The sequence below is a fragment of the Hippichthys cyanospilos genome, chromosome 16 (genome assembly GCF_059441005.1).
Source record: "Hippichthys cyanospilos isolate Australia breed blue-spotted pipefish chromosome 16, RoL_Hcya_1.0, whole genome shotgun sequence".
NCBI classification, from domain to species: Eukaryota; Metazoa; Chordata; class Actinopteri; order Syngnathiformes; family Syngnathidae; genus Hippichthys; species Hippichthys cyanospilos.
The window spans coordinates 15,860,829-15,879,089 of NC_142384.1; the positions used below are offsets into that span (position 1 = coordinate 15,860,829).

The 18,261-nt window shown below is 40.4% G+C and overlaps 3 protein-coding genes across 3 annotated transcripts; 2 read left to right on the plus strand and 1 right to left on the minus strand.

Annotated features, from left to right (window-relative positions):
- The first annotated feature begins 146 nt into the window (after nt 1–146).
- On the plus strand, nt 147–4,665 carry LOC148410919 (glutaryl-CoA dehydrogenase, mitochondrial-like). The gene is made up of 12 exons (XM_088436293.1): nt 147–238; nt 656–771; nt 1,020–1,049; nt 1,154–1,294; nt 1,403–1,465; nt 1,955–2,125; nt 2,223–2,352; nt 3,127–3,343; nt 3,579–3,682; nt 3,768–3,893; nt 3,966–4,126; nt 4,201–4,665. Exons 2-12 carry the CDS (start codon nt 672–674, stop codon nt 4,272–4,274), a joined length of 1,317 nt encoding a protein of 438 aa, XP_088292419.1. The 5' UTR covers nt 147–238; nt 656–671; the 3' UTR covers nt 4,275–4,665.
- Nucleotides 4,666–7,698: 3,033 nt separating this feature from the next.
- LOC148410920 (uncharacterized) lies at nt 7,699–11,717 on the plus strand. The gene is made up of 2 exons (XM_088437358.1): nt 7,699–8,273; nt 9,558–11,717. The coding sequence occupies exons 1-2, from the start codon at nt 8,045–8,047 to the stop codon at nt 9,836–9,838; spliced, it is 510 nt and encodes a 169-aa protein (XP_088293484.1). The 5' UTR covers nt 7,699–8,044; the 3' UTR covers nt 9,839–11,717.
- An 844-nt stretch (nt 11,718–12,561) lies between these two features.
- farsa (phenylalanyl-tRNA synthetase subunit alpha) lies at nt 12,562–18,036 on the minus strand. Its single transcript, XM_088437357.1, has 13 exons — nt 17,876–18,036; nt 17,263–17,400; nt 16,904–17,002; nt 16,680–16,798; nt 16,291–16,383; nt 15,921–16,049; nt 15,730–15,845; nt 15,556–15,640; nt 14,497–14,596; nt 13,993–14,161; nt 13,570–13,647; nt 13,182–13,296; nt 12,562–12,882 (listed from the first exon to the last, which is right to left on the minus strand). The coding sequence occupies exons 1-13, from the start codon at nt 18,020–18,022 to the stop codon at nt 12,777–12,779; spliced, it is 1,494 nt and encodes a 497-aa protein (XP_088293483.1). The 5' UTR covers nt 18,023–18,036; the 3' UTR covers nt 12,562–12,776.
- Nucleotides 18,037–18,261: the final 225 nt, after the last annotated feature.

Consider the following 18,261-nt stretch of genomic DNA (forward strand, 5'->3'; position numbering starts at 1 on the left):
ATTCATAAAAAAATAACAAAAAGCATGTCTATTCATTATTGTATGCTAGTTAAATATTACTGAGAAAATTTCACACGAAACACAAACGCAGCGATGTCTTTTTGTGAAAGTACATTTTGTAAACAACTTTTGCCACGACTACATAATGCGACGTCCTTGGGTGATGACGTCACTGACTACGCTGTCAAACCAAGTCCGAAAAGTCGATTTAGGACAAACGTGTTTCTTCTGAAGACAGGTAAATAAACCTAAAACAGACGATACTGCATATTTTAATTACGTTTTAAACAAGTCAGCATACAACCAAATAGTTTATATAAGACCCCTGTTATCTTCTTGACGCCAAAGGTACGAGCTAGCCTTGTTAGCTAGCAGCATCAATAACATACAGTACAAAATGTTAGCTAAATTAGCCGATTTTATTCGTTTTTTTGTCCGTTTTTCGTTCCATTCATTAATATGAATTTAATGTCATATGGCTGCGGGAATCTTGGACACAATCATGCATTTAGCATTCTTTATATCACTGTTTACTGATCGAAAGAGGCAAATGTGTGTAAACACACATTCCAAAATTATGGTTTTTGGCACCACGTTTACTTTGCTGTGATCCGAAATTATATTGGATTACATACTAAATGTTCCTACTTTGTAGACATCAAATCTCTATCATGGCACTGAGGAACGTGTGTCGCGTCTTGACTCAACCTCAGAGATGTGCTCTCCTTTCCTTCACTCGAGCCCAGGGGACTGCGGCTCCTGTTAGGCGGGGTAAGTAAACTTGAATCCAGTTCATTTTGATATACTTTTTAAATATGAGTGTATATGTCTTGAAGAGGTACAGTACATTGTTCGAATAAAAATATTCACAACAGACAGGAGCAACCATCACTATTTACCAGTCAATTATTATTATTATTATTATTATTATTATTATTATTATTATTATTATTATTTCCAGCAGCAAATTCAGCAACTCTCAAGCCCCATACTAATCAATTCTTGGGTTCTTTTTTCAGATGCAGAGAAAATTGAGAAGACCAAAGCAAGTATGTGGAAGCAGATTTGTATATATATTTTTTGTAGATGGGAAAATCCTTCTTTAAAGAACTGAATGTCAATTCCTGTCTGGTACTATTTTAAACATAAACAGCTAAAGTTCAGTTCAACTGGCGTGATGTGCTGAACCTGGAGGGTCTGCTGACAGAAGAGGAGGTCATGATTAGAGATTCTTTTAGAACCTACTGTCAAGACAAACTGATGCCACGCATTATTTTAGCAAACAGAAATGAAGGTAAGCTGTGCATTTTGTAGAACTAAAAATAGAATTCATAGAATACTATGAAATGTAAAGATTTTGCTCTTCAAAACATACAGAAACTGTGTTCATTATTTCTTTTAGTTTTCCACAGAGAAATAGTGTCCGAGATGGGGGAGATGGGTGTCCTGGGTCCAACCATTAAAGGTCAGTGTGGACACACAGACAACTCAATCATCTTCTCACAGATGATTTTAGAAATAACAACATAGTTATTTTCCCACATTGCTGTGGCGTGTTCCGCCCTCAGCAGCTTTCCACAGTCAAATGTATGCATATATATGATGGAATCATACCTTAGGTGCAGTGGAAGTTAAATTTCTTTTAAAATAGGTGTTATTTTGGTGGCTCTCGCCGTGTGACTTTCATGACATCATTCTGAAGCCAACTGCCACGACAAAACATTAATAACAAATAAACGTTGTAGCGGTCAGTAATGGAGGAGTGAATGAATTTTGCACTTTAAGATGGAGTTTGCGTATGTTAAATGCTATTTAAAATAAAAGCAAAACTTGTTTTGAATTTTTTTGTCATTCGTACTAATTTTCTTTGGATCAAACTCCGGAAACAATGGAAATAACATTTCATGACATCATTCTAAATAGATTTAATAATTTGCTTGCTATCCTTGTAAAGGTTACGGCTGTGCGGGCACAAGTTACGTGGCCTATGGTTTGATCGCCAGAGAAGTGGAAAGCGTGGACAGCGGCTACCGTTCAGTCATGAGCGTGCAGTCGTCGCTGGTCATGCATCCCATCAACGCGTACGGCACCGAGGAGCAGAAGCAGAAGTACCTGCCCAAGCTAGGTAAGAATAAGAGTAATAGCAAGTCATTTGCCTTACACACAATTATAGGTTATTTCTATCAAGGAATTTGCTGTTCTGTATTTGTTTCCATATTTAGCTCGCGGAGAGATCCTCGGCTGCTTTGGCCTGACCGAGCCGAATCACGGCAGCGACCCAAGCAGCATGGAGACCAGAGCAAAGTACAATCCATCCAGTGGCACCTACTCGCTCACTGGCTCCAAGACGTGGTGAGCGCTACCGCTCTGTGATTCAAACAGTAGTTTCTTTCGAGCAAATTTATTTTCAACGTTGGAAATTGTATTTGTCGTGGCTTCATCCATTTATTTTCTTTAACAGACTTTAACAGTTACTGTTGTAACAAACAACAGCAAAGCACTTTGCTATGGCTTGCTACATTAGCATCTTTGTTGCTATCGTTATGCGTTGCATATCGTTTTATTTACCTCAAATGATAGGTCACGTTCCTCCATGTTCACGTCTTCGTATTTACTCTTGAACTTGCCCTCCCATCCGCAACAGGAGCCTATTGGGTAATGCCAAACACAATGACAGCCAATCAATGACCACTGCATGATGTAATTGACCTTTGTTTTTCAATGCAAGAATGCACTAGAACAAATCTAATCAGCGTACAGAAATGAAAAATTGAGTGATTAAATACGATTTGAGTACTTCTGCCATCCATGACTATCATTTGTGGTCAGTTTTCACTCAGCTGTTTCTACCTTATAGTGAAGTCATGAAACAAGTCAACGCTGATGTTGTTGAATATTGTAATGCTACCAAATGTCCACAAGGTGGTGGTCTTTACTCTTGAATTAGTGTATGCAAGGCACTGCTAGCATTTCATGTCATACTCAGGGTTCATAGGCGAAAAACTTGAAAATAAATTTGATAAATTTCCAGGTCAAAAAAATATACAACGGAAATATATTTATGAGTCTATAATATTATATTCTTATCTGCGCCTAAGTGTGATTGCAAGTTGCTCTCGTGCACAGGATCACTAACTCCCCAGTGGCAGACGTTGCGGTGGTGTGGGCAAAATGTGACGACGGGAAGATTCGCGGCTTCATTCTGGAGCGAGGCATGAAAGGCTTGTCCACTCCCAAGATTGAGGGCAAGTTCTCCTTGAGAGCGTCCTCTACTGGCATGATCGTCATGGATGAGGTGGAGGTTCCTGAGGAGAACCTGCTTCCCAATGTGTCTGGCCTTGGGGTGAGTGGAGGAATATTATCATACTGATGCACTAAGACATTGGGATAAAAGCGGGTGGATTTATCTTGAATACATACTCTAACACACTAGTAATCGGAATGGGATTCCCTTCTTTTTCGAACCTCTATGTCATGTTGATTTTGCTGCAGACAACACACAATGGGGTTGTAAGTTGAGAAAAACCGTGCTAGGAAATGCAAGTATTTTTTCAATGAAATTGTGCCCATGCTCCCAGGGTCCATTTGGCTGCTTGAACAATGCTCGTTACGGCATCGCATGGGGAGCTCTAGGAGCCGCCGAGTTCTGTTTCCACGCGGCTCGTCAGTACACGCTGGACAGGTTAGCGGAGTCGGTTCTGACACCCGGCTTTCCTTTGTGAGTTAAAAGTGACTCACCGTCACAGCGTTGTCCTTCTCAAAATCAGAATCCAGTTTGGAGTGCCGCTCGCTCGGAATCAGCTAATGCAGAAAAAGATGGCTGACATGTTGACGGAGATCACCATCGGCCTGCAGTCCTGTCTGCAGCTGGGGAGACTCATCGATGAGAAAAAGTAAGAAGCTCTTGTTCAGCTAAAGGCGGCATATCTCCCCCAGTGACTTACTGAGAGCTTCTTTGTGAGCAGGGCTGCTCCTGAGATGATCTCCATGCTGAAAAGAAACAGCTGCGGTAAAGCCCTGGACATTGCCCGACAGGCCAGAGACATGCTGGGAGGAAACGGCATCGCAGACGAGTACCACGTCATCCGCCACGTCATGAACCTGGAGGCCGTCAACACATATGAAGGTGAAAAGTCGCAAAAGTATGCATGATGTTGACATGTAGGCTATATGGGTTCATCTTATTCTTACCGCCCTCAGGTACCCATGATATCCATGCTTTGATCCTGGGCAGAGCCATCACAGGCCTGCAGTCCTTCACTGTGGACAAATAGACCCAAATTCTTTTAGCTGCTTACAACCAACTGGGCTTGACCACATTATCTGGAAAGGAGACTTACTGTACACATCAGTTCTTGAAAATGACTGTGTGGACTGTAAAGAGAGATATTTTTGTAATTTAACAGCTTGCGTTCATCTTATGTTCTTTCATCAAAATTACTGAATTAGGTTGTCAAGATTGAATTTGCAGTGTTACTGGCGAGATGATTCAGCTCCCCGAATCTCAACTTTGGAAGTAGAACTGTGATAAGTGGTTATGCCAGATGTCAATTGCGATGCTGTAGCACTTTACGGTTTCTTTTTCTGAGGTGATCAAGGTTTGCATGATTTGCTAAAGGTCAAGTCTGCATCAGTGCTTTTGAATAAAAAATATTTGTTTATGTTTGTCAAATGTCTTCTTGGCTGTGTGCGTTCTGACTTCATATACTCTGCATTCAATATACTGGGGATTTTTCACAAGCCTGGCCTAATTATCACCCAACTTTGGCTAATTTTGACAGGGTCATAACATCGTCAAATATAAATATTTACTTTTAACCCTTCAAAATGTTCAGTGGCATCAGCCCTATACATATTTTTTTTTTTGGGGGGGGGGGGGGGTAGCAAATTTGTTTTCAAATGTGCGTGAGTCGCCCCCTTTATGTAGAAAAATTGTAAAAATGCTATATTAGCAAAGGTAACTAGGAATATTATGTCATAATTAGAGTATTATGACTTGAAGACTGTGCATTATGGGAGTCCAGACTAAGCCAATCATGGAAGTCATTGAAAGGCTTGCAAATATCATAAATTGTCCGCTAGCGCCCCCAGAGGTTTTGGGGTGTCAACACTAATTTCTATTGCTCCCCGTTCACGAGTTGCCGTTGAACGGATGCATGCAAAAATCAGGGGAAATGCATGATAAAACATCAGGTTTTCAATGTCCAAAATTGACAATATTTCCAATTTTGAATGGCAGTAAATGAGCCCGACATGGGCTCAATTTGACACCTACAGGGTGTACCTCTTGACCTCCCATTTGCAAGCATTTAAAAGGGATGGCAGCGCAGCATATTGAAAGTCATCATGTTCTGACAAGCTATGCAATATTTTAGTCTCCAAGTGTTTTTTTGGCTGCTTTTTCTTTAATATCACACTGCAAAAAGCCCAAAAAGAGTTTGGTCAAAATTTCCCCCAGGAGTATTCTACTATATTTATTTAAAGCAGAATGCACTATTTTGGTGCAGGATTAAATGCAAATACTGTCTGTTAAAACATTTTGATTAAACTTCAATAGTTAATTTAGTTTCAGAACATCCCATCAAGCCCAGTGCTGTAAAAGCGAAAATGTTATGTAACCCTATGTATAATAAATTGATAGGAGTTACTCTCTTTTTTTATAGTATACCAAAGCTGTTAAAAGCGGTTCAATCAAAATCAAGGGAGCGCATTGGCCAATGTTGAAGATGCTCCCCGATGCAGATGGCGGTTACATAATTGCACCTGTGCTGCTGTGAGAGGCCACACACGACAGTGTTATCCTCCGGGATGATCACATTCAGAGCATCCTGTCCGTCACGAGGGCCCCGTAGGCAGAAACAGCAACTAAAGGGAAAAAAAAAACACACACCTGCGAGATTTTTCAATAAAACTGGCATGAATTGTTCTAACAGCCAAACAAGTCTTGGATTGCATCCCAACAACCGATTGGGTTTCAAATTGATCTTGGAAGCAACTTGGCGGTGAACCCGTGAATATATCTTGAGTGATTAGCGGCTCATCTGAATACGAGAGGGCGCGAGGACCGCGGGAGCGGGCCGGCAGATAAAGACCATCGTTCCCTCCAGCTTTATTGCATGTGTGTCTGCCACTTTGAAGTGGAGGGAATTAAAGAGCGGCAAATCCCTGGCAGAGCATGTCCTGCATAGCGCTTACATAAGGAAATTTTCTTTTTTTTTTTTTTTTCCTGTTTGGACCAATGGCTCTTCATCTATCGGGCATGTGTGAGAGTCAGCGTGACTAATTGTGGCTCAAATGGCCTGTGTGCTTTGTATCCTTTTAGCCACGGATGATGGCGGCGGCTACATGAAACCAAATGAAGTGTGGGAAATGAAGAGAACTGTCATCTTCCGCCTCCTCACTAATTGTCTCTTATCTGCTCTGATACTTAGGATGACAGAATTAATCATCATGGATTAGAAACTACTTGTGATAGAGGCTCGGTGGCCATTATGGGCTCAATGGGATTCATAATTGCCCATCTTTAAGCTACTTACAGTAATAAATGATTCTGGGAGGAAATTTTCTGATTAAGCCCAAACTTGAGATTTTTATTTTATCCAAGTGTGACTCATTTGTCTCAAAAAGTCACTTTTTGACCCCAAATGTGACCTTAACCCGTGGGTGTCTAAGGATTTTTCACTAGCCTGGCTTTATCATCACCCAACTCGGGCTGACTTTGAAAGGCTCATAACATCATCAAATATGCGCAGATATTGATTTATTTCCCGTCGAACCTTCAAAATGTTCATTGACATCAGTCCTATCCATACATGTATTTTTTATTTTTTTTTTTTTTGGGGGGGGGGGTACACCCCCTTTATGTACAAAAATTGTAAATTTGTGATAATAGCAAAAGTAACTACCCTGCTGTGTATTTATACATCTATTACATTGAAATAGGCATATTTATTAAGCAATAATTAGAGTATTATGACTTTTGCATAATGGGAGTCCAGGCTAAGCCAATCATCAAAGTCATTGAAAGGCTTGCAAATGTCATAAGTAGCCCACAAGCACCACTGTGGGTTTTGGGGTGTCAACACAAACATTTCTTTCGCGCCCCTGTTCGTGAGTTTTCACTGAAAGGATTAAAGCAAAAATCAGGGGAAATGCATGATAAAACATTGTTTTCAATATGTTCAAAATTGACAATATTTCCAATTTTGAGTGGCAATGAGCCCGGCATGGGCTACATTTGACACCTATGGGGTGTACCTCTCGACCTCCCATTTGCAAGTACAGTACTTAGAAGGGATGGCAGCATGGCATATCGAATGAGTTAATTAATCTGTAATTAATTGATCTATGCAGTATTTTCCGCACTATAGGGTGCACTAGATTATTAAACGCACTTTCAATGAATGAACTATTTTAAAACTGTTTTCAAATATAAGGCGCATTATAAGGAGCACAGAAGAGAAGCTACAGTAGCGGCCGGGGTTGCGTAGGTGGCGCTACACTAAAGGAAATCCCGCCCCCCAAAAAAAACAATCAGATAAGTCAGTCAAACTTGATTAATAGACAGTTATTTTAGCCTCCTAGTGTTTTTGTATGCTTTTCCTCTGATAGGTTGGGTCCAAATGAAATAAATCTTGCTCAGTGGCTCAAAAAGCAGCAATGCCAACAACCTTTGTGCAAATGAGAAGGAGCTTGAACGGCTCCCAAGCCAGCAGCTTCTGGCTAACTTGAGGGAATTAAGGGCAACATAAGCCCGTGGTGAGCAGAGGCGTGGACGACAGAGCTGATCACTCGGGCTCCGCTTGCTGCGCGGCATCAACCTGCAGCTCCTCACCGAACATGCAGGAACCTGCAGCTCCAATGCAACGCTGAGACTCTTGGACAAAATTCACACTTTATCTTCTAGACGGATTGTAACATCTCTTTAGTCTGCACGGATCCACTTCCTGAACTTGACATTTTGTGAGGGACTTCATGCGGAAGGAGCGTCGCTTTCATCCACGTTTGAGTGACGAGGGGATAAAAACGGAAAGATCTAACCGCGATGAATGGATATAATTTCACCATGTTGAACTCCACGGACGAAGCCCACGCCTATCCGTATTCCACGTCCTTAGAGGACCCCCTCTACAAGCAGTACAAGCCTGTGGCCAAGGAGCTGATCCCCCTTCCCAAGGCGGTGCTCTACCTCCTCATGGCGGCCCTGGTGGTGGTTGGGGTGGCGTATGCCATTATTGGACATCTCATTAAGGATCTGGCCATTGATATTGCAGGTATGTTTCCTCTATTTATTTTCTGAGTGCTTCCCAAAACAACTTGCAGCTTTGGTATTTTAGTCAAAAACTCAAAAGGAATAATTGGCATTTTGCAGGCCACATAAAATGATCTGGTGGGTCCGATCTAGCCCCCGGGCCTTGAGTTTGAGACCTGTGCACTAACTTTTTACGACCATTTTACAGGCAAAACGACCGAAAGCGTCCGTAAGTCATTGCTTAAATTCTAACATAACCCTAAATTTCTCTAAAATCCTGAAAATTCTTGCTTGTATAAAACTTATAAATAGAAAAACATATGCCTAATAAAGGGTGGTTTTGCCTGTTTAGCACTATTTTATTTACCCTTTAATTTGGTCTGAAATGATTATTTCCTACAAATTAGGGGTGAGCTGAATTTTAGGCTACCAACATTTTTCAGCGAACCATGGCTTTATTTATGCATGTTTGTTTTTTTGGCCAAAAGACAATTTCAACCAAAACAATAAGTCAAAAAAAAAAAAAACAAAGGATGCTGTGATGATACAAGACAAGGAGAGAGGCTTCTTCGCTTGGTAGGAAACTACTGTAGTGCATTTCAACGGGTCAAGTAAAGATAGTGCTGCTGAGCTCGCTAACCATTTTTTTTCTATTTTGCAAGTTGCAGTGCTGATTTTCGCATTGCTTGCAAAACTACGAATTTTTGTACATTGTAAGGTTCGTTGTTTTTTTTTTTTTTAAATAAACACATAAAGTTAATGCCATAGAGGTTCATGTTGTTTTTGACTGGTCTGACTTAAAAGTAAGAAAAATCGCAAGAAAAAGCGACAGAAACATGCAATAGAAAAAGCTATGGTCAAAAATGGAAATATTTGATAGAGGTAAGCCGTGAATCGAACTGTGATGTAGAAAGAGAAAAATACATAACAAAGGAAAATTTATCGTTTATTTTGATCCGTTGCAATATATATATATATATATATATATATATATATATATATATATATATATATATATATACACTGTATTAGAAAGCCTGCATTATTTGGATATTTGCAGTTATTGCAGTTAAATGCATTGAACTTTTTATGAAATGTCCAACTGCATTTGAATGCATCATGTGTCTCAGCTAGTGCGAATGCCAAGACACATTGACAAAATAATTCAATTAGCAGTCCTAATTAGCGACAGAATATGAATTGGGGATGGCGGCGTATCGACATTGGCAGCTAATAGTACTTCATCAGGGACCTCCTGAAATCCGCTTACGTTTACTGATGCAAAGACATTATCTTCCATATTCAGAGTGCATGTTGGGTCCAGCCGGTAATGAGGACAAGGAGCAGGACAACAACCCACAGGGTCTTGCCGGTCACCCCCCACCGCACCCGTTTGCCCACAACGCCTTCCACGTGTGGGACCAGGACGACGTGGTCATCCCTCTGCCGTCGGACGACAGCCCCGAGACCAGCCCGCTGCTGCTGGCCACCATTCCCTACATCCCCTCTTTCTTCCCACACCTCCACAGCCCCACCAGTCAGAACTCTCCCGCTCTCCCCGACTCGGGAGATCAGAATCCGCACTGAGGTTGACCGCCGTGAACCTCGACAGGACGAAAAAAAACAATTCGGCTCATCAAACGGACTCTGTCATTTAACGATAAATTATTGAGAAGATGGACAGAGATGATTTCCATTTGCATGCGATGTGTCAACGTCTCGTGCAGACACGCCAGGAGATCAAACTGCTGCGCGCTTGTCTTTTAAATCTGCAAAGGTTTCTGTGAATAATGCAACACGCCAGACTGCAGTTTGGCTCAGACTTAATAAAAAACTTGACAGCATAAACTCAGAGAAGGACAATCCAAGGACAACGAGGATTAGCAGAGAAGATCATGGGATCATTTCTGTGTGCCTGAGCTTCCACGAGAAGAGGTTTAAAAATACAGTATTGGTACAATACGCACGGTTAATCTACTATTTCATGTTTTTATATATCTGCTTATAACAAGTGTGTGTTTTTCTTATGCCATGTTGCATCACAGATGTATGGCATCTTTATTTCGTTTAGTTAAGTGCCGAAACAGCGAACAGTTGAATATGCATGACTTTGTACATTCAAAAGATTAATCAAGTTCACCCATAAAACTATAGTTTATTTAACCCCTGGTTGTCCGGGGATTTTTCACTAGTGTGGCCTAATTATCAACCAACCTGGGCAGACTTTGACAGGGTCATAGCATCGTCAAATACAGCATAAATATATATTTACTTTCAAGCCCTCAAAATGTTCAGTGGCATGAGCCCTATCTATACATAGCTTTTCTTATGTACAAAAATTGTAAAAATGCGATAATAGCAAATGTATATTTATATATTTATGAAATTGAAAGAGGAATATTTATTGTGTCATTCGAGTTTTGTATTATGGGAATCCAGGCTAAGCCAATCAGCGGTTATTGAAAGGCTTGCAAATGTCATAAATTGGCCACTAGCGCCCCCAGTGGTTTGGGGGTGTCAACGCAAACATGTCTATTGTGCCCCGTTCTTGAGTTGCTGTTGAAAGGATTGATTCAAAAATCGGGGTAAATGCATGATAAAACATTGGGATTTCATTATGTCCAGAATTGACAATATTTCCAATTTTGAATGGCAGTAAATGAGCCCGACATGGGCTAAATTTGACACCTATAGGGTGAGCCTCTCGACCTCCCGTTAGCAAGAATTTAGAAGGGACGGCAGCGTGGCATATTGAAAGTTGTCATGTTTTGACAATCTATGCAATATTTTAGACTCCTTGTGCTTTTCCTCTGATATCACACATCAAAAATATCAAAAAGCCCGAGTTAGATCAAAATTTCTCCCAGGGGTTTAGATTCATACTGAAACCTCATCCTAAAACCGTCAGTTGTGTATTCCCACTGTTTTCCAGGATATAATATTTCATGAGTTTCTGTACTTTGTATCACACTTTAGTAACGCTACTGGTCGGACTCATTCTGCTGACCTCTGAATTCCGTCTGCACGTAAGTCAGGCGGCCATTCAAACCTTTAAAGTGATCACTTGGCTGTCGTAAACACTTCACTAAAATACTATTTGCAGTCGCTGGGGGATTAACCTTAAGGCGAAGACTTAAGGAGTTCCTGGGAGTCCACTTGTACACAACAAGACTTAATCCTGGAGCCTTTTTAGTGTATGGAAAACACTTGAGGTTTCCCCCGCTGGCATGTAAAGCCAAAGCGCAAACATGTATGGACAAAAGTATTGGGACACGTCGTACACTGAAAGAAATTTATGGACAAAGACTAACAGAGGACTAACAAAGATTTTGGTGCATGTCTGTGGTAGATTTTTGCATGTTAATCCACAGGAGATTATGTTGTTTATCAAGGCTTGTGCCAAGCATTTTTCAAAACGCCTACAACCGTAAATGGTAAAAAAAGAATAAAGGAGGTACAAAAGGCACGGTTTGAGTCGCACCACTCTTATTGGGAGTTTCCCTGTATACAGCAGATGAAATAAGTATTCAACACATCATTTTTATCACCAAATATTCATCAAATCATGCAAAGAAAGCAGAAGCGATAACAACGGAAATTAATTTGCCTGTAATACGGTGAAATTATACAGTGGAAAAGTATTGAAAACACCAATTGGTATTTACTTACTTTTTACTTACCTTTGTTAACAATGACAGCTTCTTCAATGTACTTTGGGTTTCGGTTCTTTCCATAGGTTTTGGTTGGATTCAACTCAGGTGATTGATTTATTTTTCTTCTTTGAAATCAAACGGTAGTTTTCTTAGCAGTATATTTTGGGTCATTATCCCGCTAAAATGTTCAAATTATTGACCCATCCGAGCTCACGGGAGCATTCAGAAGCTTAGATATGTGCCTGTAATCAATGACATTGTTATTTTTCGCAACAATGAGTTAAAGATGCTCTGGCTCTTACCCATCATAAGATGTCTCTTTAATCACTCCCTGGCAATGAGAAGCAACTAAAGAGTGACATGGAAAATGGTTAATGACCTGTACACATATTTGAAAATGGCTTATCCAACTACGCTAATCTTTTATGATCTGCATTTTAAAGGAGAGGTCAAGTAAACATTTGTAAACATGTTCTATGTTCCCCATTAGTCTAATGGCCTTCTGATTAACCATTTGTTGGTGGTATATGAATCAAGAAAGTCAAATCCACAAATTTTGATCATTTCAGCCACAAAGGGGGATAAAAAGAGGGGATAAAGTTCATCGTGCAAGATGTGCAGGAACTCAAACGTCCATACAAGAGAGAAGTGTAGGTGTTTAACAGTTTAAAAAATATTTATTTTAGTCTTGAAAAGAAACCACAGATTTACCTGTACAGTCGAGTTTATTCTTGTGACACAAAATGGTGCTGGTTCCTAGGCTATTATTTTCGCATCCCCTGAACTTAAAACACCATAAAATAGAATTGCACTTGTTATGGCGTCCAGACATTAGTGGGTCCCAAATGTAAAAAAAAAGATCTGTACCAAGCTTAAGAGTCCAGTCGACAAATGGGACTGTCATAAACCATCTGTAGATTCACTTTGTGTCCCACCAGCTCTCTGATGTTGTTGATGCCATATTTGATCATGGTGGGTCTGTGGGACACATCAGAAGCAACAAGTCAGCAACAATTCCTGGAAGGAGAAGGGCTTATCAACTATGTATTGGTAGGAGACGTTCCTTGGCCAGACAGCGTGAACATCATACCAAACGTGTTGCCTTGTCTCAAAACTCCAGAATAGCTACAAAATTTACATCAAACAATCATCAGAAGCTGAGAGTGAAGGATCATATTTGATTCACTTTGTCAATATGCGCCCTGGACGTCATTTGCCGTCAATGGCAGTGAATGAGTTAAGAAACTGACGTATAAAGTATTCCTGCGTTTGTTTACCTTTCCAGAGACAGCCCCCACGCAATAACGGACACATCCTCGGGGAGACCCATCGGCAGCAGCATCTCTGGTCGGAACACACCAGAGTTCCCCACTTCCACCCATTTTTTTAGTCCTGTACGTACAAAGAAACATGATACGCAATTATGACAAATAATCGGCTATAGCAATATCTCTTGGCACAAATAAGCAAGCATTTCCTATTTTCCAGAAGAATGGAGTAGAATTTCAAACTTAAATGCGGTACAGTAGAGCCAAAGCATAGACATTTTTTTGGTTAACATTAGCGCTCATCTTTTGCAATTCAAACACAGAAATAACTGTGCAATAACTTTGGGCTTCATTGTCTTGGATCAAAAATGACTGTAGGTAGAGGAGAGATGAATACCTTCATGATAGCTGAAGACCTCCATACTGGGCTCTGTGTAGGGGTTGTAGGCAGGCTTGAAACGTAACTTGGTAATTCCTACAATATTAACAACAATTACATTTAAAAGTGTGAGAAAACTTTGCTTCCTTGGCTTCTATTTGTGTCAAATGAAAAATCTCCACATTTTTTAGTGTCCCTTGCTGAGGCCCTACACTAAACTTTGCACGGGTGCTACCAAGCTTTTCAGCTGGTCACACCGCATAGCTATTTGGTCGCGCGCTTTTTCGGAAGGTGGGGGCAGGTACACCACTGTCATATTTGCTATGAAAAATTTAGTGATGCAAGATCTGATATTGGTAAAGTTAGGTTCTCTAAAGCAATGTTTTGCAAACCATGCCATTATTACAGTAACTATAGTATTTTTATCTGATTCATTCTAACCTAGTTTGGTGAAGAACTGATGCAAGACGCCCATGAGGTCCCCGAGGGTGAGCCCATAATCAGCCACCACACCCTCTATCTGGTGGAACTCGGCCAAATGCGTCGCGTCTAAAGTCTCATTCCTGAAGACTCGATCGATGGAGAAGTATTTGACCGGAGTGAATTTCTCCTGGTGAAGGAGAGACACAGTAAGTCATCGCATGGCTGTCAAACACAATGTGATCCGTGAACATGCTGAAGCACCACTTAAACTACATCACGGCTTTCCAGGAAATGTATGAACCCGAGTGCGAGGATTGCTCCAGTTTAGCTGCCAAGAGCTTTAGCGAGGTCAGACATGTGGCAGAGGACGCTTGCAGGTTAAGGCTAACCGCACGAGAGTAAAAGCTGTCTCTATATTCTTCCACGAAAATGCACAGGCATGTCAAGAAAACGTGCACGCATTGCAGCAAAGACAAATTAAAAATGTAATTCCAGCTTTAACGTTAATCATGCGCAACTTACCTGCTGTGCTAGCTTGTACAGCATACGTGCGCTGACTGCTGTAGTGTGTGTGCGGAGGATATTTTTTTGGGCTTCCTCAATCTTCCAGTCGTATTTATACCTGAGGCAATTGTAAGGGTCAGCACAATGGAAGAGCAGTTAGCGCTGTTGCCTCTCTAATGCAACATGTTTAAAAAAAATAAGCTGAAACTGTTTATAGTAGCTTTCATTTCCAGTAAAGATGTAGTGAAATTTCCTTGTGCATGATGACGGTATCTACCTGTGTCTACAAAAACGCCATAAGTACTTGCTTACCTGCCTCGACTGGCATATGAACTTAAATGACATTACATTGTTTAATCTGTAGGGTTTAAGGACACCGGACAACCCTTTGCAGCTCTAACAGCGTCAACTCTTCTAGGAAGGCTTTTCGCAAAGTTAAAGAATGCGTTGGATATTATGGCCCAACCCCCAATTTTTTAAGAGTTTACTAAGGTTGAACATGAGTTTATTTTTCAAAATAACTTACTTCAGCTGAATGTTGAAGAAGGTACATAAAACTACTTACATTTTATTATCTTCTAAAGGAGTTTTTAGACAACAACAAAATTTGCCTATAAGCTAATGTTTTGATAGCATTAGCACGCTAGCAATTACCATGTAAGGTACACAAACACTACCTACCATTTAATTAAAAAATAAAACCTGCCATATGTACACTACATATGTAATAATGTACTTAATGTCACTTACAGCTAATCAAATGTGAATACCTAAAACTGAGCCACTATGCTCACTATCCACTAGGCATGAGACGATATCAGAATCTGACTGTATGATAACCTTGATCAAAAATATCATGGTATTGAAATTACACCTCTAAAATACATACATTTTTAAATTTGTTGGGGTAAATAGCAATTTTTCTAGATTATATTAACAGTTTTATTTTTAAACAAAATATATATGGCATTTGTTACAATAGCAAACATTTACCATGCACATTAAAATAAAAAATAAAAAAATAGATATAAATATAGAGCCCATGTCTAGCCACAGATATTAACATGACTATCTCACCCTTGCGAACCAAAGCCGCCCTCCGAGTGGACCTTCTTCACTCTCTCTAAGTAGTCCTGCGGTAATTTCAGGGCGACGGCAGGGTCTGAAAATCATGGCATACAATAACTCTGGATGCTAAAATAATCATGAAAAATTGAATGCGGGAGAAACAGCCCAGGCACTCGGTCTCACCGGACAGGAAGAAGGTGTCGTGCTGGTCTCGGGCTGGGTGCTGCTGTGGCTGGAAAAGGGAGTCAAAATTCCAGAAAGAGCTCTCGATGAAGTTGTTGGTTGGCATCTCGGTGAAACTAAAGACAAAAGTGGTCAACGTTTCAGGCTTGAGTATCTTTTTCTGATCACTTAAGTGGCAAGAAAGAACTCACCCCATCTCCAAGAAGATCTGTCGGAACTGTGTTCGCACCTTCATCAGCGGATGCAGGTGGCCACAATCTGGGGCCACGCCCATCGCATCGAAGTTGTAGGGTTTGAAACTTTTCTCTTTCCAACTGCCGCTGTGATGCAATACAAGTATGTAGCGCTTTGCTCATTTTTAAATATATGATCATTTCAGTCTTGATGGCTTTGTATCGCCCTGCCTTTAGGACAAAGACCCCGTCTTTGGAACTATCCCCTTTACCGGGCGTTAACTTCTCTGCGTCCTCAGTCTGAAACCCTGCACTCTGTCACTGCTGGACAGATGAGGTCAGACAAGACAAGTATTTTGCAAAAAATAAATAAAAAATCTGAACTTACGTGGCTATCATTTCTTGTGTTAGCTCTGTCTCCTGCTTGGTGACGGTGGTGCTGAAGGAGTTGCCTTTTGTGATCCAGTAGGACTTAACCGTCCTGAACACATTGATGAAATTGATTAAAAAAAACATTAAATATTATTGTCCCCAATTCCCAATTCTCACTATTCTCACTAAATTGCTTTGATATAGGACACTATAACTTATATATTGATATAGGACACTTTTAGAACTGTTTGTTTGAATTCTGCAGCAAAGGTGTACATATTCTAAAAAATAAAATAATAAAAACTAACTCAATTGCTTATGGAGATCTTGGAAGTTACGGTTTGAATTTCCAAATTTGCTTGTTGATTTTTTTATCATTATTTTTTTATTACATCCACAACTTACACCTCAGCAAGAAGTTTTCGCTTTTTAAGCTCATTCTTTTCTTTCTCATCCAAGTTTGAAGCGATTCCTTTCTGAACAAGAAGCAGCTTTTCTTGAACCTGGTCTTCTATGTTCTCTATCTATGGACCCAAACAGACACACAAATACATATTTTCCCAGAGAGCATGTAAAAACATAAAAAGATAGTGTATATCGTTGATATTCCCTCAAAAATGCATACTTACAGTTCTGAATATCCTGGGCCCGCCTTCGTGCCCTTTGTCCAACCGGATCCACTTGTTGGACATGGCTTTGCTGAAGCCAATTTTTCCAAAAGACAATTTCTACACAAGGCACATCAAAACCTGCTCAGACAGGAAATATCCAGCACATATGCTAAAATTTCAACCACCTAGAATTTAATGGTGAACTCAAGTTAAAAAAAAAATCCTTTGTTGTAATATAAACAATATTTCATTCATATAATAAGCATTTGGTACAATTAATGCAAACATTTTCAGCCATCTTAGAAGGCTTATATTTGCACCATCATCTCCAACTGTTGACAACAATTGATGTCAAAGTGCCCCTCTGTTAGCCTTACCATTAAATCACTTTGAGTCAGACCTTCTAGGGGGACTGAATTGAAGACGCGAGCTTCCTGGCTGCCTTGCTCAGCAATCTCCTTGCCCTCCGTCGTCAGCTCCCAGTGTTTGGAGGAGCGGAGCTCAGCTGAGATTATCTGAAAGACAGAAAATGCACAACATTATTTTTTGCCACAATTATCCTCCTTCGCTTGTTTTTGCTTTGCTCCAACTACTGCCTACAGTACATACCAGTCTCTCGTTCTCTTTGGTCTAATTTGCCATTTTGCTTACAGATCTGCAATTTTCAGACTCGCTTTTTCAATATTTATCCTCGCAAAATTATTCATTCATATAGTCTTGCTCTCATTCTAATTTGCACTCACTAACAGAGTTCCCCAAATACTACTACGCTGTAATTAAAAATGCACTTATATAATTCAATTGCTTGGAGCGCGTATACTTGTGTTGTTTTTAACACAGTCTAAAAAATTAAAGCAGGCCATATTACAAGCACATTTAACCTGTCTTACAACAACTGTCACACACAGCTCGCTAAACCTCATTGCATCAGTCACATTGCAAATGTTGACGTGACAGACTTCCGCTGCAACTCAAACAGGGAAAACTCACTTCGCCGAGAGACTGTAGACTCTTCACGGCTCCCACGATGACCTGGTGGTCCACCCCGAGGCTGCAGGCCACATTTAGGCTCTCCACGCCGTCGTCCGCCTTCTCAATTCGCTTAAGAAGTGCCTCCACAACACTCGTGTCCGCCATTGCCGGTTTCTCCACTGAACTTCAAGGACCGGAAATTACGTCACGCCCCAGGTTTAATGTATCCACAATATGCAGTTTTGTTTTATTTGCTAAGCGATCACATTGTAACACGGAATTTTGTAATCCGTTGCTAAATGTAGTATGTTTGAGAGGGAAAAATACGTAAAGAAATAAATGAAAATATGTCTTTAATCGTCTGTAATGCATTTTTTCCGCTTATGAAAATCTCTCGCTTGCTT